The sequence below is a fragment of the Gossypium hirsutum genome, chromosome D11 (genome assembly GCF_007990345.1).
Source record: "Gossypium hirsutum isolate 1008001.06 chromosome D11, Gossypium_hirsutum_v2.1, whole genome shotgun sequence".
NCBI classification, from domain to species: Eukaryota; Viridiplantae; Streptophyta; class Magnoliopsida; order Malvales; family Malvaceae; genus Gossypium; species Gossypium hirsutum.
Genome location: NC_053447.1, coordinates 11,000,517 through 11,022,580, shown reverse-complemented (window position 1 = coordinate 11,022,580; position 22,064 = coordinate 11,000,517). Strand labels below are relative to the sequence as shown.

General features: G+C 36.6%; 2 protein-coding genes and 1 long non-coding RNA gene across 9 annotated transcripts; all 3 read right to left on the bottom strand.

Annotated features, from left to right (window-relative positions):
* Window positions 1–4,223: 4,223 nt before the first annotated feature.
* LOC121223741 (GATA transcription factor 16) lies at window positions 4,224–10,349 on the bottom strand. The gene is made up of 2 exons (XM_041106023.1): window positions 9,831–10,349; window positions 4,224–4,616 (listed from the first exon to the last, which is right to left on the bottom strand). Exons 1-2 carry the CDS (start codon window positions 9,933–9,935, stop codon window positions 4,362–4,364), a joined length of 360 nt encoding a protein of 119 aa, XP_040961957.1. The 5' UTR covers window positions 9,936–10,349; the 3' UTR covers window positions 4,224–4,361.
* A 1,481-nt stretch (window positions 10,350–11,830) lies between these two features.
* LOC107912345 (importin subunit alpha) lies at window positions 11,831–16,844 on the bottom strand. 7 transcript variants are annotated; one of them, XR_005921084.1, is made up of 13 exons: window positions 16,353–16,844; window positions 15,994–16,090; window positions 15,818–15,909; window positions 15,589–15,720; window positions 15,322–15,507; window positions 15,058–15,224; window positions 14,863–14,941; window positions 13,929–14,057; window positions 13,647–13,774; window positions 13,187–13,561; window positions 12,848–12,878; window positions 12,574–12,755; window positions 11,831–12,204 (listed from the first exon to the last, which is right to left on the bottom strand). XR_005921084.1 is itself a non-coding variant. In XM_016840472.2 (12 exons), exons 1-10 carry the CDS (start codon window positions 16,575–16,577, stop codon window positions 13,189–13,191), a joined length of 1,608 nt encoding a protein of 535 aa, XP_016695961.2. In that variant the 5' UTR covers window positions 16,578–16,844; the 3' UTR covers window positions 12,352–12,755; window positions 12,848–12,878; window positions 13,187–13,188. The 7 variants fall into 7 exon arrangements, 4 of the variants coding, with proteins under 4 accessions (XP_016695961.2, XP_040961956.1, XP_016695960.2 ...); XR_005921083.1 differs by having other exon boundaries at window positions 12,574–12,878; XR_005921085.1 differs by having other exon boundaries at window positions 12,574–12,878; window positions 15,058–15,221.
* A 1,453-nt stretch (window positions 16,845–18,297) lies between these two features.
* Window positions 18,298–19,565, bottom strand: LOC107912344 (uncharacterized). The gene is made up of 2 exons (XR_001688133.2): window positions 19,111–19,565; window positions 18,298–18,873 (listed from the first exon to the last, which is right to left on the bottom strand). It is a non-coding gene; the product is annotated as an uncharacterized lncRNA (long non-coding RNA).
* Window positions 19,566–22,064: the final 2,499 nt, after the last annotated feature.

Genomic DNA, 22,064 nt, shown 5'->3' with positions numbered 1-22,064 from the left:
CAAACTAGTTATTAAATATTGTAAATAACTCTGCTATACACTTTTTTTTTTTCATTTCTATTATTGATCCTAATAATCTATTTTGAATTGTATTTTACCGTTAATAAATTTTATAGCTAAGCAGATTATTTAGTGAATATATTTATTATCAACCATTTATTTTATATTAAATCTTATTTGCTACCTCTATTGAAAGTAGACCTGTCCATGGCCGCCCGGCCCGACGGCCCGCCCAAAATATGGGAGGGTTCGGGTAAAAATATAGGCCCGAAATATGGGCTTGGACAAAAAAACGAGGCCTGTTTAAAAAACGGGCCAAGCCTCGGGCACCACTTTTTTTATCCGGGCCCGGCCCGAATATAATAAATATATATTCTTATTTTTATTTTTTAATTTTAAAATACTTTTAAAATATTTTTTATTTTTAAAATAATTTTTTAATATTTATTAAAAAATGGGCCGGGCCGGGCCGGGCTGAGATGGGGCTTATGATATTTTCCCGGGCCGGGCATGGGCAAAAATTCAGGCCCATATTTCGGGCTGGGCCGGGCCCGGGCCTAGGAGGCGGGCCAAAAATATATTAAAGAAAATATATCTGAATTCAAAAGGTAATAGAAAATTATTTAATATTAATTACAAAGATTAAGGTGAAAATTACAGGAAATAAAATCACAATAATTAAAAAATAATTATGGTCATTCTGTGGCGATGAATTGGAAGACATTCTCCACGCTATTCGGGATTGTCCTGCTGCTAAAGACACATGGAAACGGATTGTTTCAGCGGCCAATCATAAATATTCCTTTTTTATTCAGGAGATTTGCATGATTAGATAACTGCTAATATTCAGAACTATCTTAATTTACAATTGGAGGGGGTGGAATGGCAATTCTTCTTTGGTACGGTAGCTTGGTGTATTTGGAAAAACCGAAATTCTTTTGTTTTTTTAAGGTATTACATGGAGTATTGAGGATTTGATTAAAATCTCCTACAATTGGGTTGAACATTAGTATACCTCTGCATGTAAGGGAAATGTCTCCAATAGGCAAGTTTCAGTTTCAGTTTGGATTCAATTATACTCTGACAGAGCCGTAAAAGAGGACTTTGATATTGCCTCGATCAGGGGAATTCTTCATGACATATATCCAGTTGGATTCTTAAGTTTAACTGATTTGTGGGCATTTATTCCGTTTTAGATGCTAAATTATGAGACATTTCGTAAGGCTTGATGATTGCTATTAACAGGGATTTGACAGAATATTTATATTCTCGGACAGTCTTGAGGCATTACAAATTATCCAAGGGAGTGCTACTAAGGTGTCGAACTCCATCTTGGATAGAAGAATTAATCTTCAATTGGCTAAATTGTTACAATGGTCGATTCAGCATGTTTATAATAAAGAAGCCAATAGTCTAGCTAAGATGTCTATTACTAATAACGGTGGTACACAATTTTTTGAAATGCCTCCATGGGGTTTGGTTGTATCTCTAAATAATTATTTGTAATGATGTGTCATTCACACACAAAAAAATCTACCTTTCTTCGTTTCATTTTATGCATATATAACGTCCTATAAATAAATTTATGCAGAGATAATGAAAGTTGAAACCCAACAAAAAATTATAAATCAATTTACTATGAGTTTAAAAAAAAAAACCTTATTTTCCTATTTTAAAATTATTCTTATTTTTACTTTATATTTTTAATTCTATTTTCTATTATTTGCTTTAATATAATCTATTCTCTAATTTTTGACAATAAAATCATATACTAAGAATTTGAAGAATGAATTGGATGAGAGAATGATTAAACAATGAAACGTACATGACATTATATAATAAGCAACTTAAATTTAATGAAAAACTGTTGAAACGCTTGAAATAATAAAGAAAACCATTAATTCAACTAATCAATGGATTTTAGACTATATTATTTTCACAATATAATATTTATAAAAAAATTAATCCATACATAAATTGTACTAGATAAAAAAGTAGTATATATATATATATAACAAAACCAAATTGTCTCACTCATCGATACATATTTGAAATTTATGCAATAAATTTAACTTCTCACTTTTAAATACTAAAATAATTGATATATATTGTTGGCAAGAACATGATATATCAATTTTAGGTTAGATCCTTAACAACTTGCCTCTCTTCTTTTTTAAATAAAATATTTAGAATAATGTGCTGATGTATCTTTAGCAGAAATGAGAAGAGAAAGCGATTTTTATTTTCATTATATATATATAATTTCATCATCATAACCTAACCATTTCTCAATTCACTCGAGATTTAAAATTTAGTGTTATTATTATTTATTTTTTGGTAAAACAAAAATTAAAATACTCAAGCTAGCCTTACAATATCAAAATCACCATTCAACACGTTGACTCCCACCATATCGGCAAAGACCAATTTAGCAATCCTGTCAACAGTACAATTAGTCTTTCTTGGAATGCGTTTAACCATCCAAAACTCTCTATGTTGTAGTAGCTTTTGAATTCGCCTAACCAGTGCGGAAGTTGAAATAGTGTTATTATCATTAAGAATAAGTAATATTGTCGCCATTTATTAATAAATTTAAATAATTGTTAAAATATAATAATGTTGTGAGTTATGACTTCTTTGCCTCCGAAGTTGGTAAGGTGAAGAAAAGAGACGGAATGACGAACCACCTGACTTGGATGATGGGATGATAGAGGGAGTGGAGGAACAAAGAGTTTCCTTCAAAGCGGGATCTTCGAGGAAGGTAACGTCTAAGGAGGAGAATTTCGTGCTTATGGATCGTGATGTTGTTACAAAGAAAATTGATGGCTTACTGTCCATTTGTTTCTCCCAGAGTCCATGATTTAAATGAGAAAAGCATAGAAAAATTATAGTTATAAGTATTGAATTTAATGCTCTGCTTTGTGTAACATGTTTTACTCGAATCAAAATGATAACATAGACAAAGGGTGTCGCAATTCAAGATTAATACACCCCTTAATTTTCTTTCTTAATCCTTGACTACTTCAAAGACACCATTCAAACATCATGCAACTGATTCATGCTCAATCTTTAAGACATCACTTTCTCAACGCATTTCACTATTTACTTAATATTATTGTCCATAAATTGAAATTTACATTTTACCATCTTACCTTATTTATGAGATATGATTCAGTAAGCCACTCATAAATATTTTTCACACGATCATTTTCTGCACACTACATGTTAAAAGCAACACGTTAAATTTCACAGAAATTTAGTAAGTATTCACATGAATTTTAATCATCTAAATATTTAGCATATAGAAATTAAAATTACACTAATATAAATAATATTATAATGTAAATATTAAAAAATTATAAGATAGTTATATAAAAATTTCAATAGATGAAAAATATAAAAATATTAAATTAAAAATAATATAAATAGTATAAATAGTTTATTAAAAAATTTTAAAAATTATGTGGATGATAAGTTAATCATTTATAAATATGAAGCAAGATGAGTTAAACTTGAACAACTATAAAATAGATTAATATTATGTTTAAACTCAACTCAACTCTTATTTAAAACGATTACATAACTGTTATACGACGTATTTGAAACATCAATTCTGGAGTACCATTGACATTCCTATATCCATCTCGCCTCGCCATCCATAAACTTTGAATGAGTTGTCGGGTCAGCAGGTGTTTCTTTAGCAGCTATGCCTATTCCCCTTAGTTCTTGCTTCTTCTTTTTTTCTTTTGTGCTAGTCCAGATTGCACCATTCTTTCTTCTTAATCTGGTTTTGTTCGATCGGAGACACTTCAATATGGATCAATAAACAATGTACAAGGTATTGACCGAGGAGAGACTTGTTGGGGACACGCGTTTTAGAGTGTTGAGGAGGTGGCATCCATTTGTAATGGCTTGTGGCCTTTTCTGGTACCTCCATTTGGTTGGAATTAACTTTGAGATCAATTTATCAAGAAAAAGCTCAACCTTTTTGGGTTCTCGGTGATCTTCATTAATCTAGCCCAGTCTGGAGTCTACCTCTACTATCGTGGCCCTCTTACCACCGCTTCATTGTTACGATCGGAATTAGATGTGTTTAGATTGTTATTTGACTTCGTTAACACCACGAATGCTATATTTTGCAATTTTATATTATGACTGAACTCTCTTTGATGTATCCCGGTATACTCGTTGTGAATGAATTATGAATAATTTCAACATAAATCTGAACAAAACTTGTTTTCTCACAAGCTATTGATTATATCTACGAGATGGTGACAATGGGGTTTTCTTGTTTTCTCTTTTGAAAAGAAAATACAACACTATGATTTTAATACTCTCTTCAGAGCTTCAACTGTTCCTAACTAAGCATAGACATAGCCGCAAGATAGAGCCATCAAAAGAAAAGCAGCTTCTTCTTCCTCTCTCAGTTTGCTCTTCAATTCCCGATTTCCCACCATATGCTGCACTCCCACCTCTCTTCCAAAGCTCTTTAACTTAATGCCGCTTCGCCTCACTTCAATTCCCCTTTTACTCTTTTCGCTTCTACTCTCTCTGTTCAATCCAAGGAGAGCCCTGTTTTTCTTTCTGTATCTGATCCCACATGCATTGCAAAGAGACTTTACAGCAAAATTAAGCAAACAAAAACCCAAAAATCAGACACAGTTGAAACACTACACATAACTGCTACTAAAAAGATCATGAAAGGATGTTGTTGCGGAAAGGATCGATTCGAGAACTCCGATATGACTACAAGTAAATTGACCGGAACGAAAAATAAAGTGAACACAAGGATTTACGTGGTTCGGCTTTAATGCCTACGTCCACGGGCAGAGGCGAAAAGAAATTTCACTATAACAAGATGAAGATTACAAGTGTTTTACACTCAAGACACAACCCGAGAACCTCACAACTCTCAACCCCTATAGAAAACCCGAAAGCTAAAATCCTAGCTTTCAAAGAACAAGCTTTGCTCTCTCTTGGTTTGGGATGATTAATATGGCTAATGAACCTCTCTATTTATAAGAGAGTTCAAGGACATAATTGTCCAAAACTTTGGCAAAGATTTGTGGTTGAAAATGGACACCAACAACCATCCACTAATCCACTACCACCAACAACCCACTACCAACAACAACAATCCACTACCAATTTTAAGCCATTTCTTAACAAATCTCCACCTTGGCTTGAAATTTACCAAGCTGAACATCATAGTGAATTCCTCGAACTGGATCACCTCTTCCAAACGCCTCTCTGGCGCTAATCAATCCCGAATACCTATCAAGTCCAAGCAATGCTTGAACTTATATGCAGGGATCACCTTAGTTAACATATCTGCAGGATTCTTCTCGGTAGCAACCTTGCTGATAACAATGTCACCTTGCGTAACATGTTCCCGAACAAAATGATATCTGACATCAATGTGTTTGGTCCGTTCATGAAACATCTGATTTTTAGTCAGATGTATGGCACTCTGGCTATCGCAAAATACAACAGTGAAATCCTGTTGTAAACCCAAACTGCTTACTAGACCTTTCATCCACAATGCTTCTTTCACTGCTTCTGCTAACGCCATATATTCCGCCTCAGTCGTAGATAAGGCTACGGTAGACTGTAACACAGCTTTCCAACTAATGGCTCCTCCAGAATAAGTGAAAACATAACCCGTCAGAGATCTTCTTTTGTCCAGATCTCCAGCATAATCAGAGTCCACATAGCCCGTGACACTGCTAGTGCAGTCACTCTGATCATATACCAAGCATAAATCTGCAGAACCTCTCAAGTACCTGAGAATCCATTTCACGGCCTGCCAGTGTTCCTTGCCAGGACAACTCATGTATCTGCTGACCACACTAACTGCATGTGAAATGTCTGGACGAGTGCAAACCATTGCATACATCACGCTTCCAACTGCACTCGAGTATGGAATGTGAGACATTTGCTGCTTTTCTTCATCAGATTGTGGTGACAACTCTGCAGAGAGTTTGAAATGTGGTGCCAACGGAGTACTCACAGTTTTCGCTTTATCCATGCCGAAGCGTTGAAGAACCTTTTCAATGTAGTTCTTCTGCGACACACGAAGCTTGCCCGCCTTGCGATCTCTGTGAATATCCATGCCCAAAATTTTCTTGGCAGCACCCAGATCCTTCATCTCGAACTCACCACTCAACTGCGACTTTAACTTGTTGATTTCCGACATGTTTTTGGAAGCAATTAACATGTCATCAACATACAGCAACAAATAAATGTGCGAACCATCTGAGAGCTTCCGATGATAGACACAAGCATCATAGTCACATCTTGTGTAACCATGCTGAATCATGAAGCTATCAAACCGCTTGTACCACTGCCTTGGGGATTGTTTCAATCCATATAAAGACTTCTTTAATAGACAGACATGGTCTTCTTTACCAGGAACTGTAAAACCCTCTGGTTGACGCATGTAGATTGTTTCCTCGAGCTCACCATGCAAGAACGCCGTTTTTACGTCAAGCTGCTCAAGTTCTAGATCAGACTTGGCCACCATGGCAAGTAATACACGAATGGAAGAATGCTTTACGACTGGGGAGAAAACTTCATTGTAGTCAATCCCCTCTTTCTGAGTGAAGCCTTTAGCAACCAATCGTGCCTTGAATCTAGTTGCTTCAACCCCTAGGATGCCTTCCTTTTTCTTGAAGACCCATTTGCAACCAACTATCTTCTGGTTACTTGGCGGCTTAACTAACTCCCAAGTATGGTTCTTGTGAAGAGATTCTATCTCCTCACTCATAGCAATTGCCCACTGTGCCGACTCATCACACGTGACAGCCTCATTATAACTGGAAGGTTCTATACCAATGGACTCCGCCACACTGAGCGCGAAAGACACCAGATTAGCGTAACGCGGATTTGGTTTGATTTGTCTCTTCGTTCTTCCAGTGGCAATGCTATATGGTTTTTCTTGAGGTGACTCATCTTCATCGGAATCTTGCACCTCAACTTGATCATCCTGGACTGAAGTACCTTCCGTAGGAATTGGAGCGTCCACCTGACACTCCACCTGCTTCTCAACACCGTGATCTCCCATTCTATCTGACTCCTCCTTTTCCCGGGAATTTGTGGTGGATCGAAGCATGGATGACTCATCAAAAGTCACATCTCTGCTGATGATGAACTTGGACGAAACCGGATCAGGACACCACAACCTGTATCCTTTCACCCCTTGGCCGTATCCAAGAAATATGCATTTCTTCGCCCTCGGTTTGAGTTTTCCCTCATTTACATGAGCATACGCAGGGCAGCCAAACACTCTTAAACCAGAGTAATCAGCAGGAGAACCAGACCATACTTCCTCAGGAGTCTTCAGCTCAATAGCTGTTGACGGAGATCTGTTAACCAAATAACAAGCAGTATTAACAGCTTCAGCCCAAAATTCTTCACCGAGCCCAGCATTTGATCGCATGCAACGAGCTCGCTCCAAGAGAGTTCTATTCATGCGTTCTGCAACTCCATTTTGTTGTGGTGTTCGACGAACAGTGCGGTGTCTCACTATTCCTTCATTTTGCAGAACTCATTGAATTCACCTGAGCAAAACTCCAAGCCATTATCCGTCCGGAATCGCTTGATCTTCTTTCCTGTTTGATTTTCGATCAAAGCTTTAAATTGCTTGAAGTTGATGAGAACCTCATACTTGCTCTTCAGAAAATACACCCAAACCTTTCTCGAGTAATCATCGATAAAGGTAAGCAGATATCTGTAACCACCTTTAGAAATTGTCGGAGAAGGCCCCCAAAGGTCAGAATGGAAGTAATCCACTGTGCCTTTTGTCTTGTGAATCCCAGTGCTGAACTTTACCCGAGTCTGCTTACCGAAGACGCAGTGCTCACAGAAATTCAACTTTCCTGTACACTGCCCAGACAATAATCCTCGTTTGCTTAGCACCGATAAGCCTCTCTCGCTCATATGCCCGAGCCGCATATGCCATAACTTCGTGGTGTCAGAATCTAGATCATCTGATGATGACACTCCCGCAACACCTGTAACCGAGGAACCATCGAGGAAGTAAAGGCCCCGCTCCAAATTACCACGTATCACAGTCAAAGCACCCGAGAATACCTTGAGAACTCCACCTTCAGCAGAGTACCGAAAGCCTTTCTTGTCCAACGTACTCAAAGAGATCAAATTTTTCTTCATTTCTGGAATGTGCCGAACATCAGTTAGAGTTCTAACAATACCGTCAAACATCTTTATACGAACTGTGCCAATCCCCATGACTTGACATGCGTGGTCATTTCCCATTAGTACTGAACCAGAATGCTTCTCGTATGTTGAGAATGCATCTTTCGAAGTACTTATATGAAATGTAGCTCCCGTATCAAGAATCCATCTCCCACCAGCGTAAGAGTCGGATACTGCAAGAACGATCTCGGCATCACTTGAAGAATCTGCATCAGCTACATTCGCACGATCATTTTGTTGCTCCTGTGATTCTGATTTCTCCTTCCTTTTCGGACAATCTACCTTCATGTGCCCGTACTTCTTACAGTAGTAGCACTGTATTCTCTTCTTGGACTGCGATCTAGGATGGCTTTTACTTGAACTTCCACCCTTTGCCTTGGATCTTCCTCGAGCAACCAAGCCTTCGCCTTCATTGTTTTCGACCACCTTACCAGTGATTTTCTTCCTCAACTCACTGGAACTTAAGGCATTTTTCACCTCCTCTAGAGTCAGGTCATCACGACCGTACATCATTGTATCAACAAAATTCTCATACGAGGGAGGCAAAGAACACAAAACAATTATTGATTGGTCCTCATCATCGATTTTGTTATCGATATTATTCAAATCCATGATAATGGAATTGAATTTATCCAGGTGCTGGGAAACAGGTGTACCTTCCTCCATCTTCAGGGCATAGAGTCTTTGCTTGAGGTAGAGCCGGTTCGTCAATGACTTCGTCATGTACTTGCTCTCTAACCGGAGCCACAAACCGGACGCGGTTTTATCATCCGCTACTTCTCGTAGCACTTCATCTCCTAGACATAGCAGAATAGCACTATGTGCTCTTTCTAGCATGTCATCCTTTTGCTCTTCCGAAAGCGTGCTTGGTAATTTATCTTTACCAGACAATGCTTTTAGCAATCCTTGTTGAACCAGCACTGCCCGCATCTTGATGCGCCATAAACTGAAACTATTTTTCCCGGTAAATTTCTCGACATCATACTTAGTCGATGAAACACTTGTAGCCATAATTTGGAACCTTTGAATGAATGATAATATTTTCTTCCTGATGTGAAAGATCAGACAAAGCTGCAGTCACAGGGCAATTCAGAAAATATTATCACTCCTTCAACTACGCTCTGATACCAATTTGTTGCTGAAAGGATCGATTCGAGAACTCCGATATGACTACAAGTAAATTGACCGGAACGAAAAATAAAGTGAACACAAGGATTTACGTGGTTCGGCTTTAATGCCTACGTCCACGGGCAGAGGCGAAAAGAAATTTCACTATAACAAGATGAAGATTACAAGTGTTTTACACTCAAGACACAACCCGAGAACCTCACAACTCTCAACCCCTATAGAAAACCCGAAAGCTAAAATCCTAGCTTTCAAAGAACAAGCTTTGCTCTCTCTTGGTTTGGGATGATTAATATGGCTAATGAACCTCTCTATTTATAAGAGAGTTCAAGGACATAATTGTCCAAAACTTTGGCAAAGATTTGTGGTTGAAAATGGACACCAACAACCATCCACTAATCCACTACCACCAACAACCCACTACCAACAACAACAATCCACTACCAATTTTAAGCCATTTCTTAACAGATGTTAATATAGAACAACTTTACCCTAGGGCCAGCTGGACCACCTCTCCAAAGAGGTGTTCTTGTTGTGCTGCAATCCACGCATCTTTTGTTTGTTTCCTTGAATTCACTCTGCTGTAAAATATTCATGTTTCTGATGGACCGAAACTTGGTAAAGGAGCAGGAGATAATCACCAACTTGCTGCTTCACAATGATGGGGATGATCAAAGTTGATGCTTAACAACTTTTGATCAAGAGCCGCAATTTTTTTTTAGAGGTAAATAATGCTAGACAAGTGTTTGGTTTAAAGAACTTGAACAGAAGGATGGAATTGGAGGGTTTATGGCAGGGGGAGAAACAGAGCAGAAACAGGGTATTAGAAACAGAGAACTTGTAATCGCTTTTTTGAAAACTAGGTAGGTATATATACATAATACGAAAAGAAAGATGCCGCATTATTATAGTAGCCGTAGTTTCATATGGGATATGCTATAAGGGGGACAATCAGAAACCCTAGTTCTAATATTAACTTACCAGAATACCCCTGGTGTCCTCAAAATTGAGTGGAATAACCTAATAAATTCCAGGAATAGTTGTTACTTGTTAGTGATAATATCATGATATTCTGTTTTCCCCTTTATTGCTCTTCGGTCAAACTTTATACCAAAAAAAAAAGAAGCCATGGGAAGTAACTTAAAAATGATGAATGAATCATTGGAGTTATTTTAATGCACATTTTCTGAAAATAGGTCGGGAGATTCAAATATTCTTGAATTCTTGTAAGACAAATGTGACTTAAGATTCAAATATCATTGGGAGTTATTGAACAAGATTCAGTCCCAAATCAAACTTTAGCCTTTGGGGACGTGACTGAGTGAAGATCAATCAGATGATGATTGGGGATGTAGTAGAAAGAGGCTGCCAGAATCGTCTTGTTTGTTCGAAGACCGCAAATGAAAAGATAAACGATACCACAACCGACAAAACACGGCCCAAATATGTTCTGCCTCAGCCACCCGTTAGCTTGCATATGTTGTCTATAGGACCGGACAAAAAGGTGCATCCAAGGAACACCATACAATACTAGTTGGATTGCAACCTTTCAACCCATGCTTTTGTACTTGTAAATTTGTAGTGAGTTTGGTTCCAAAACCATTAATATATTACCAAATCAAGCTTCCCACCAACATATTTGAGGAAGAAACGGGTGGCATGGTAGTGCTACCGTTACACTGCTCCCCACTAATGATTCCCCTATTAATTTAATCGCTGTACTTCCCATTTGTCTGTTTTATTATTATTATTTCACTTCCCAGGCATCTTAGTACTAAACTATCTGGGCCAGGAGTACGAGGGGACGGAAGAAAAATCAACTTGTATTGTTTGTCACTAGTTACTTCTCCTGGCATATTAGAATATGTTCTCCTCGACCTCGAGGAAATTAAATCATCACAAAAAAATTGTTCTACTTTTACTTGTTTTTTTTCTGATGCTGTAGAGTCCTGTACTATTAAATCAATAATCTAGTTTTAAAGGTTGGAGATTTTTTAGTTTTTCTTGGTAAATACAGTTGAACAATATGCCAAAATATAGTATTTTACGACAATGTGGTGGTCAAAGATGATATTCTAGTCATTATAATTATCTTCAGCTCAGCACTTTCCTTTATGCTAGTGCAAAGTTCGTTTAAAAACAAATCTGAAATCATTTCTCATTTCTAAATTGGACAGAACTAAAAGACTCATGTTCATCCTTAAAAGAAAAATATTGTAAATGAAATATTGACAGTCGTAAGATATTTAAATTTCATTATGAAAAATTTGAATTAATTAGAGCTAAATTCGAACTATTAATCAGACCAAATTCGAGCACCATAATACTTGATTTAAATAACTTACAAATCTAATCAAACTTTCTATTTTAATGTACTTTTATTTTATGAAATTACTTTCTTTTTTTTATCGTCATCTCAATCATGTCTCTAACTGAACTTGAGCTTAAAAATTAAAGTTCACCAAGATCAAACTGAATATCGAGCATCAAATTTTGAGTAAAGCTCAAACTCACTACTATTAAAATTTGGCTAATTACACCCTGGCTGTAAAGTGCCCTTCAAATGGAATTGAAGTCATCTGGTACTTCAATTGGAACCAGAAACATAGATCATGGCCCAATTAAAATGTAAACCAGGTAATCCGGTAGCATTGATTCCAAATATAAACTATATTTGAAATGATTGGGTTCCCATACTCGGTTATTCTGAAACGTTAATAAACTTTAGGTCACAACATCAAAATCACTATATTTGAAGGATTGGCATTTTGATGATACTGAAACACCCCATCAATACGTTTTCAATGCAATCATTTAGAAGGGATCAACATCGTAGGCTCGCCCCACACCATTTACTTGGGTGTCCTACAGCAAAAGGATCAGGAATTATGCCCGTCTTCCATGCAAGGAGTACACCTAAATGACAGGCGTCTTTCTGTGTACTCGCATTAAGCGTGGTTGGGGATCGTATAATGAAGGGGGGATGTCAGGATAAATGCATGAAATTACGTATTTCGGGAAAAAATCAAATTCTATTTAGAAGGACCACAATCAGACATGTTTAGCAGACATTTTATAACTCCAATACATCCTTCACGTTTTTGACAATAATACACTACCGGAAAAGAAAAAATTTTCCTGATAGCTGTATATTTCTCAACAGAAAGACCAAATAAATGAAGTCCAAACTATAACTAAAATCGAATAGAAAGTAGAAGGGAAAAAAAAAAGGACCTTTTAATAAAGGAAGCAAATACATCCTTCAACACAAGGGTAAAAACCAGAAGTCTGAATACTGGGCTGCATCTCTCCCCCTTTGCATCTGAGAATTAGGATGCTGAAAAAGAATAGCTACCGCATGGCAAAATTTTAAAGTATTTTGTATGGCTTCCAGACTCTTTACCGTATCGTACACCCTGTCTTTATTTGACGACTTCTTAAGAACATACTGTGGCATGACTTGGAATAAATGTGAATTCCATAAAAAAGAAAACAAGAAAATACCGACCTTTCAGCTCCATTCCACCCCACCAAGTGTTCTGCAAATTCCAAAACAAGAAAATACCAAATTATTGGTATCTGAATTTGCCGTCTATCTGGATTTGCTTATAGCAGAAAAGCATCTGACAGCACCAAATGATTCAATCTAGGGTTGTTACAAGGAAAGCTCATTTTACTAGAATACATCCTAGTTTCCAGTTACATGAACAAAATATTAGCAAATGAGAGAGGAGAGAGGGCAACTCCAGACCTAAAGAGCAATCAATACTGCAATTTAAAGGATCATTTTTCCTAACAGACTCAGTTACCTTCCGTGCAAAAGGTAATCAGATATTTAAGTGCATACCTTCAACTGAAATTGAATCCACCAGAAGGAACAGGAAGTTGATTGCCACCAAACTGGAACCCAGGTTGCGAAGCATCACCAGTGGGTAATGCCTCATCCTCATCTTCTACCCAATATGTTTCAAGAATCTTCACTGCCTTCTCATAGATTTCATTGTTGTCATGACTTTGGAGGTTTTCAATCTTCTCCAATCCCTCAGCATCATCAATTAACTGAGCATAGAGATTGACATCTCCAGTATGACCCAGATTTTTCTCAGCTTCACCAACCTTCAGAATGTTTTCAAGACCTTCTAAACAAACAGTGACAATTCTTGGGTCGGGACAGTTTAGAAGATCACACAATGGCTTAATGCAACCTTGGCTTACCAAAAACCTGGCAAACAAAATAGAATTTCATTGTTTAAGGCAAATTGTACCCGAGAAGAACCCAGAGGATAGTTATGGCAAAGAAAATATACTTTATTTGTTCATGGGTGCCACCAGACGTAGCATTTGAAATTGCCCAAGCAGCTTCTTTCTTGATCTCAAACTCAGCATTTTGAAGTAGATGGACTAGAGGAGCAATAATGCCAGCTTCAATTACAGCCTGCAAAGATTTCAAAGTTATGCTCTTAACTGAAATTCATTCAAACTGGATGAAAAAGTTGAAATTAAAACTAATAATATTTCCTGTCAAAATTTTGCAGTGGACCATCAAACTATATTTTTTTCCTACACTTGTACCATGTAAATTTGCTTACCTGTATCTGATCTACATTTCCAGCAGTGATATTTGAAATGGTCCAGCAAGCTTCCTTCTTGATACTCTTCTTGTAGGTATTCGTCAGCAGGTTCAAAAGGCACGGAAGGGCTTGGTGGCCTATAATACACTGGAAAGGAGAACATGAAGCATCATCAGTGTACTGAAGGAAGAGGCAACCTAAGGCGGTGACATGAATACAAATATTGCAATCCAAGAATCAAGTCTAATAACTCATGACGTGAACTATGATCAATTCATTATCCTGACATTGATCATTCTGTCTGAAGGAAGGACACATTCTGATTTACCTCAGAATATGCCAATTAACCATGAAAACAATATGCTAGAATCATTAGTCATATTTCAACCAAGAAGCCAAAGTCAAAGTATGCTTCAATAAGTTATAAATTTTATTTCAACATCTACAACCATTACCAACATCAAAATCTTCTTGCTTTCTGAATCCTTATAGAAGGAAGGTGAAGTTTAATGTATTCTTAGGAAATTTCTATATGCATGTCAAACGTGAATTGGAAACAATGTAAAAGCATGCCAATTTTGAGAATTACACTCAATAGTCATTTTTCACTAAAAAAATGCAAAACCTTCAGATATTCATTGATGTGGTCAAACGAGATTCACATTTGTGAAGAAACAACTCCGAAATCAGAGAGCTCTGGCAAGTTGTAATATGGTGCATCATATGCTCTAGACGTAAGTTAAAAGAAAATCTTGGTAGCCGAACTGAGTAATGCATCTGCAATGATATGTTAGACATGGTCTATTTAATCCTAAATTCCTAATAAAAATGCTCAGCACTGCTCCAGCATGGTTTAAGCACAAAGAAATATTAGGATGAGTCCGAATCCATTATATCAAGTTAAAGAAATTCACATAACAGTAAAGAATTAATGTCAAGAAATATTCCATACTTGAGTCTGCATATCATCCCCTGTAACAATATTTCCAACTGTGCGAAGAGCAGGAATGAGGACTGTTGGGGATGGGTGCCTAGCAAAAAGAGTAGGAAACAAGTGAGGAAACATTCAAAACATCCAGGATTCACAAGCATAAGAGAAAACAAACATCGAAATCAATTTGACAAAAAGGGAAGACACTAATCTTACATCAAGAGCTCAACCAGTCGGGGGCAGACTCCTGACTCAATAACAGCTTGAATTTTGTCATTAGTACCATCTGAGAGATATGACAGAGCCCAACATGCATCTGTAAGGACTTCCTCATCATTTGAATGGATAAGACGCTCAAGAGCTGGCAAAGCTGGCTTTGTCTGCTTAATAAATTTCAAACACACCAAGTATTAGCAGAAGATATCAGCATGAGGTTAGCAATTAACAACTACAAACTTTCATATTACAAGAAAGTTCAACCTGCTCAAATGAAGGCTGTGGCTTGCCCCTGCAAAAGTTTGACAAAGTCCAGGTAGCATTTCGCAACATGGAGAGCTTTGCATGCTCGTTGAATTGTGCCAAGAGTGGCACCAATGCCCCATGGCCAAGGACCAGGTCACGGCATTTAGGTGAGTCTCCAGCAACATTTCCTAGTGCCCAAACAGCCTATAAACCCAAAAAATTACGACTTATGAGAATTGCAGATTATTCAGCAATAGAAGATAACTTGCAGACTGCAATATTTACCTGTTCGCGAACATCATCAGTGGGAGAACCTAAGAGCTTAACAAATATAGGGACAGCTCCATGATCAATTACGACCCTGGTGTTATCTGATGTCCCTGAAGCAATATTTGTAAGAGCCCAAGCTGCCTCAAACTACAAGAAAAAAAGATTTTGGGTTAAGGATTAAACAATCAAAACAAGAAGAAATAATTGGGCAAAATCCTAATAACTTCAAAATAAAAAATCAAACCTGAAGCTGTGGGAAGTCATCTCTATTCAGGAACTCCACAAACCGAGGAACAACACCTGATTGTACAACTTCATTGATTGGAGGACTACGTTCTGCACAAAAAATATGAGTGAGAAATAACTTCAATTTTGTAGAATTTAAAAGGAATTGCGAAAAGCAATATATATATGATCAACCTATTGATAGCAGCTTTCGGAATTGGGTGGTTGCCTCAAGCTGCATATTTCTGTCATCTGACCAAACACCCGCAACCATAGCCGGAAGACTTTCTAACTGCAATTAGATTATAAACACATCAAAATCATGTCTAGTAAAAAATAAGTCTACGCGTTTCTTCACCGAGGTTTACTACAATTAATAAGTTAAACAAGCATTTCACTTCATTTAATTAGTACAACATGAGCTGCATCCTATTCAGAGAAATACAACACAATTAACAGTCGAAAATATCACCCAATCGAAATAAAGCAGCTGTCAATTAGCTCAATATAGAAATTCATATACGAGATCAAATAGATTCATCAGTAGCATCTACCTTTTTCTCGGAACCAGCGGTTGAAGAGAGCAGTTGCTGTTGCTGCGGTTGCTGCTGTTGAGCGAGAAGTCCTTCGCGGCGTTTTTTAAGAAGGTTCTCTTCTCTCTTGTTTTTTCGGATCTCGACCATGTTGTCTTCTCTCCTCCGGCGACCTTCCTCCGCATCAACCGCCACCTTGTATCGGTTCCTTCGAACCTCAGTCCTGGCGCTCGGTCTGAGAGACATCTTCGCTACTTCTTTTCAATCTGATCGAAACGCCGATTAATTTGTAGGTGAAATGATCGATGGGTTGTTTGAGGAATGACAGAGGGGAAGAGAGTGACGCAGTTATTGGAAGATTGAGAGATGGACAAAAAATAAAAAAGAAGAGGGTTTTTGGAGCCTTATTCGAATGGATCGGGAGAGGAGGGGCCAGGCGAGGGTTAGGCGAGTGGTAGTGTTTATAGGGGACTTCTTTTCTTTTCCTATCTTTTTCGAAATTATTTACTATTTCTGTTGCGGAATTCAGGCTTTGATATGGTGTTAATAACAATGCTGCCACTGATTTTGAATTTGAAATCGAGGAACCCTAACGTACCTATGCCGTTATGGATTCCAGCTCACGGTATATTTTAATATTTTTTTGGGGGGTTGAGAAAATGGAAATAAATGATAAAGAGGAAATTTGAAATAATTGAGACTTTTTCTTTCTTTCATATTAATACGGTATCCATGGATGGTTTATTTTTCAAACATTTGGTAAAATAATTTAAAATTACCAATATATCTTAATTTTATACTCTGCAAATAAAGTAGATACTTTGAATAATAATGCATAAGATTCTTGTTTAAACAATTTTAATTGAATTTTATTTGGATGAGAGTAGATGAGCCGACGAAAATAATTGTCTACCCGACAACCCGTAGGAAATAAATACGAGGAATGAAAATAAAAGGAAATTATTATATAACTCAATAATTGAATGTTTCTGGAAATAATAATCATAATAATAAGATATAATATTTTTACCTTTTTAACTTTACAAGAAAATTTATTTTAACCCTTAATGTATTTTTTTTGTTTTTTTATTTTAAATTTCTATTTTTTAAATAATCTCAAAATGAATAAAAAAATTAACATATTTTTTAGTTAGTTGACAGGTAATATTTATTTAATTTTTTTAAATTATAAAAATATATTTTTAAAAATTATTAAATATTGACCTGGTGGTAGTCTACATGTATAAATTAAAGTTAAAATAATTTTTTTTTAAGTTGGAGAGGAGAAAATTATTATGCTCAAAAATAAAAAGAATAAATAGCCTTTACCAGTATCGTTATTTAAAAAGAAAAAAAAAGCCAGTTAGCCTGTGGTGACCAAAAATATCCGCATGATGTAGTTTTAATTCGTGGGACCTCTCGTTTTAAAGGTTAAACGACACCGTGTCACTGAAACAAATGTTCGTTTTTTCCTTGTAATTGAAATAAAAAATGGCAAGGAAAGCTAGAAGCAGCGAGTCAGTTTTGCTGGGTTTTTTTTTAAGACATGATCAATTAATGACAGTATTCATATTTCCATTATCTTTGTGTTTGGAAGTTGAAACTGTGCGATAATAAAAGTCTCCATATTAATCTCACAAAGTAACTAATGCAACTACGGGACCAACGCCAAATGTTCTATAAGGGGTTTGTATTTTATAACCAGTTTTATAGTGTTATTAGTGATTAATCAAATACTTTTTTTAATTTTAAATTATTATCTATGTCATATATATATTCATACAATATTAGAGGTGAGAATGAAGTTACACAATTCAAACTCATGTCACACTAATATCTAATAAGAATTTTAATTATCGTCCATATAAATAAAAATATTTATTGAAGTTATCATTTATAATTATCGTAGGTGGTTTTGAATTATATTTATGTCCAACAAAATATGAGAACAAATAACAAGGGAAGAAGGTGGAAAGAGATTTTTGATTGATGAAGTAATAAAATGTTATGGGCCAAAAATTCATAGGTATAACATAGAGTAGAGATACTCTTCCCAACCATTAGGTTTTCAGGTGGGTCTAAAATAACAAAGTTTTTCAAACCTAGAAGCTTCAAGTTAATGGGTAATAGGTTTACAACTTTAAGCTATCGGACCCATCTTACCCACTACCGCCTTATTCATTCCTCCCCTTCTACCTTCTAGCTTCTTGCCCCCCTTTAAGTTACTAGGAGAAATCAAATAATCCTAATATTGGTCGGCATAGAATTGTTTTTATTAAAATGGTTATGTAATAAGGCCCAATCGGCCTGGGCCCACGTAATAAGCCAAAACAAAAAATGAACAGGCCTACATTTTACAAGCCCAACAAAGCAGCCCAAACCCAAAGATCAACACAGCAAAACACAAAAACAAAACCCTAGCCGCATCTGCCTCAGCGCCGCAACAGCACCCACGCCGCGCCCAACGCCCGATCGCCGCACGTTTCGGCCTCCACGCTCGCCAAACTCTCCACACACACCTGCAAAACAAATTCAAAGAGTCCTGAAAGAAAAAACAACAAAGAGAACAATTTAGATTTAATTTATTTTTTTCTTTCGGCCTATAAAAGGCCTATCAAAATCTGTAAAAGGAGACGGAAAAAAAATAAAAGGAGGGACGCAAAAGTTGAAAAACATACAGAATACAAAGTCTTTTGAAGGTGAATCGAGTTTTGTTTTTTTTCTTTTCTTTGATTTCTATTCCGTTTTGTTGTAAAGGAGTAAAAAGGGAAAATATTACCTTCAAGGATACGCCGTCGGGATCTGCGGCTGTTTCGCCTAAGCCCAAGCCGATTTCGGCGCCGGGATTCGAATCATTTGGATCGTTTGGTAACGATGGCGTAGAGAGGGGTTTTAGGGTTTCCTAAAGTCGGCCGAAGGAAAAAATTGATGGATTTTAAGGCTTCAATATGGGCATTTAGGCAGTGCGCAAACCGGCGCCGTATTTCCCAGCCCTGACCCGCGCGGTGACCCGACCCGAGGGGGAGGATCCGCGCGTTTGGGCTTTGAAGGGGAAATTGCGCATTTGGCCCTTCCTTTTTGTAGCGCGCTCTAATTAAACCTTTTTTTACTTGTTTTAAATTTGGATCGCATATTTGATGTCCGTTTCAATTTAGTCCCTTGCTGCGCGGCGTTTTGGAAGGTGGGAATAATTTCCCTTTTGGTCCTCCATTGTTGTGCGCGCATTCAATGTGGTCCTGTCTCTAAATTTGCTTCAAAATTTGCCCCGTTTTCTCATTTTTTTGATTCAATTTGATCCATTTTTGAAAAAAACTTTTATTTCATTATTTTTTTATAAAAAATAACATTTTTTATTATATTATATATTATCATTATTACTATCACTATTTGTATTCATTCGTATGCATTTTACTTATATAACATATATATATGTATTTTCATATAGCATTTACCTACGTTTTTTATCTTTTTTATTTTACTTTCTTTTTTCACGCTTTATACTTTATATATACATATATATGTTTTATAAAATGAGCATTTTTTTAATGTACCTGTTTTTAATGATTATTAATAAACATTTTCATTATTTTACATGTTCTATCATTTTATATATATATGGTACATATACATGAACTTATACATTTTTGTAAATATATACCTATGCATTTTTTCCCCTTTATTTTATTTTGAATACATGCTTTTGTGTTTGCTTTATTGGATATATTTTATTCCTTCTATTTGTATGTATACTTGTATATGTGTAAGATATATGTGTACATATGTTTGCAACTTTATTGTTATATTGTATTTGCATATATATATTTGCAAATATGTATTTGTGTATGTTGAAAATTAAAGGATCTGTATCATATTGTATTAGCTCTTTAACATACCCTTTTGAAAATATATTTTGGTTTTAACCCTTCATCAAAGTTATTTTCTTGATTTAAAGTTTTTTTGGATAAAAGCATTTTTGGAAGTTTGGGATTTTCGAGGGAAATTGAGGCCTAACGTATTGGGTTCTGATTTTCTTTGTCAATCTTAAATGACCGAGAATATTTTTATTCAAAATGCATAAAAATTATTTTTGGGAACTTAACTTGTTGTGCCCTAACGTATTGGGTGTGGCATGTTACTTTCTCGAAATGAAGATTTTCGTATAAATAAAAGTGATATTCAAGTTTGGGGATTATGAGGAATTGTACCCTAACGTATTGGGACTCGATTTCTTTACATGACTTGAACAATTGATTATCCTTTTGCCAATTTCATCATTCAAGCTTATTTTAAAATCTTTTTTAACTTTCGACACAAAGACATTAAATAGTTAATTTGGTACCGATTTTTGGGCGTTACGAGGGTGCTAACCCTTCCTCGTGTGTAACTGACTCCCGAACCTGTTTTCAAAATTCACAGACCAAAATAATTTTTAAGGTGGACCGATCACACCTTAATAAAGGATCGGTGGCGACTCCAGTTTTATTTTTAAAGTCGACAACTAAAATTTTTTGTTTTCAAAAAAATGATTTCGACAGCTTGGCGACTCCACTGGGGACATTAGAGAGTCGACCCACAAAATTGATTATGTTTGTCTTTGTGTCAAAATCAAAAGTTTTTAAATAATTCATGAGTTCCCTTCGCACTCATTGATTTCTCATCATGGTGTTGGCAACTTTGCATTTTCATTTTGCATTTTACCCTTTAAGTGAGAGCGAGAAACTAGTCCTTCGTGAGGTTTTCACCTCCGTGCAGGGTAGTGGACCGCTTCCGGGATACATCCGTACCTATGTCTTCGTGAGATTTTCATCTCTGTGCAGCCATAGGGAAATGTATCCCCCTAAACTGAACTCGATCCACATGAGCCTATAATGGGTGAGGATCGAGAAATCTGTTGGTTCAGGTACCCTTACTCTAGAAACTAAACCTCATATAGTGAGCTTTAGGAACTTGACCTAGGTAGAACTATCCCAAAACCCTATGGGATTCCTCTTTAGGTGTTTCTTGCTATTTTATGCTTGTTTATATCTTTATATGTGATACTGACTTGGGTTTCTTTTGTTTTGATTGCATGACATCATGATTGCATAACATTTCATCCTAAAAGGGCGTTAGTTCGTATTCGGTTGCTAGATAGAAAGCTTATCATGGAAAAAGGGTTTCTTGATAAGGTGGAAGATAATGCGGCTGTCCAAACTTGGTCTGAGACAACACAACAAGAGAAAGGTGATAGTTTGGCCGAGGAGTATGTGTCAGAGTTGTGGGACTTCACTCGTGTTAGCGTGACTCAGAATAGCCTACAGGAATTAAAAGAAATTTGGGATCAGTGGAATGATGAGATTAAGCAACTCTTCTACTCTAGCTATGGAGACCTACCTTACTTGCTCGACGTAAAGGTGGATAAGCGCCTGTTCCGTGCCTTAGCCCAATTTTGGAATTCGGCTTATTGTTGTTTCACCTTTGGAAGTGTTGATTTAGTGCCTACAGTGGAGGAATACACGGCATTGCTTCGTTGTTCAAAAATTTAAGTGGACAAAGCCTATTCAAGAGCTGCTAATGTTCCAACCTTTTTGAAGAAGTTGGTGAATATAACTGGGATGAGTGAGCAATAGGTCGCAGCACGAATCAAACAGAAGGGAGATAGCAAATGTATTCCTTAGAAGAATCTGAGAGATTTAATTCAAGCACATCCAGACACGAAGAAGAGGGTTGATATTTTTGCTTTGAGCATCTACG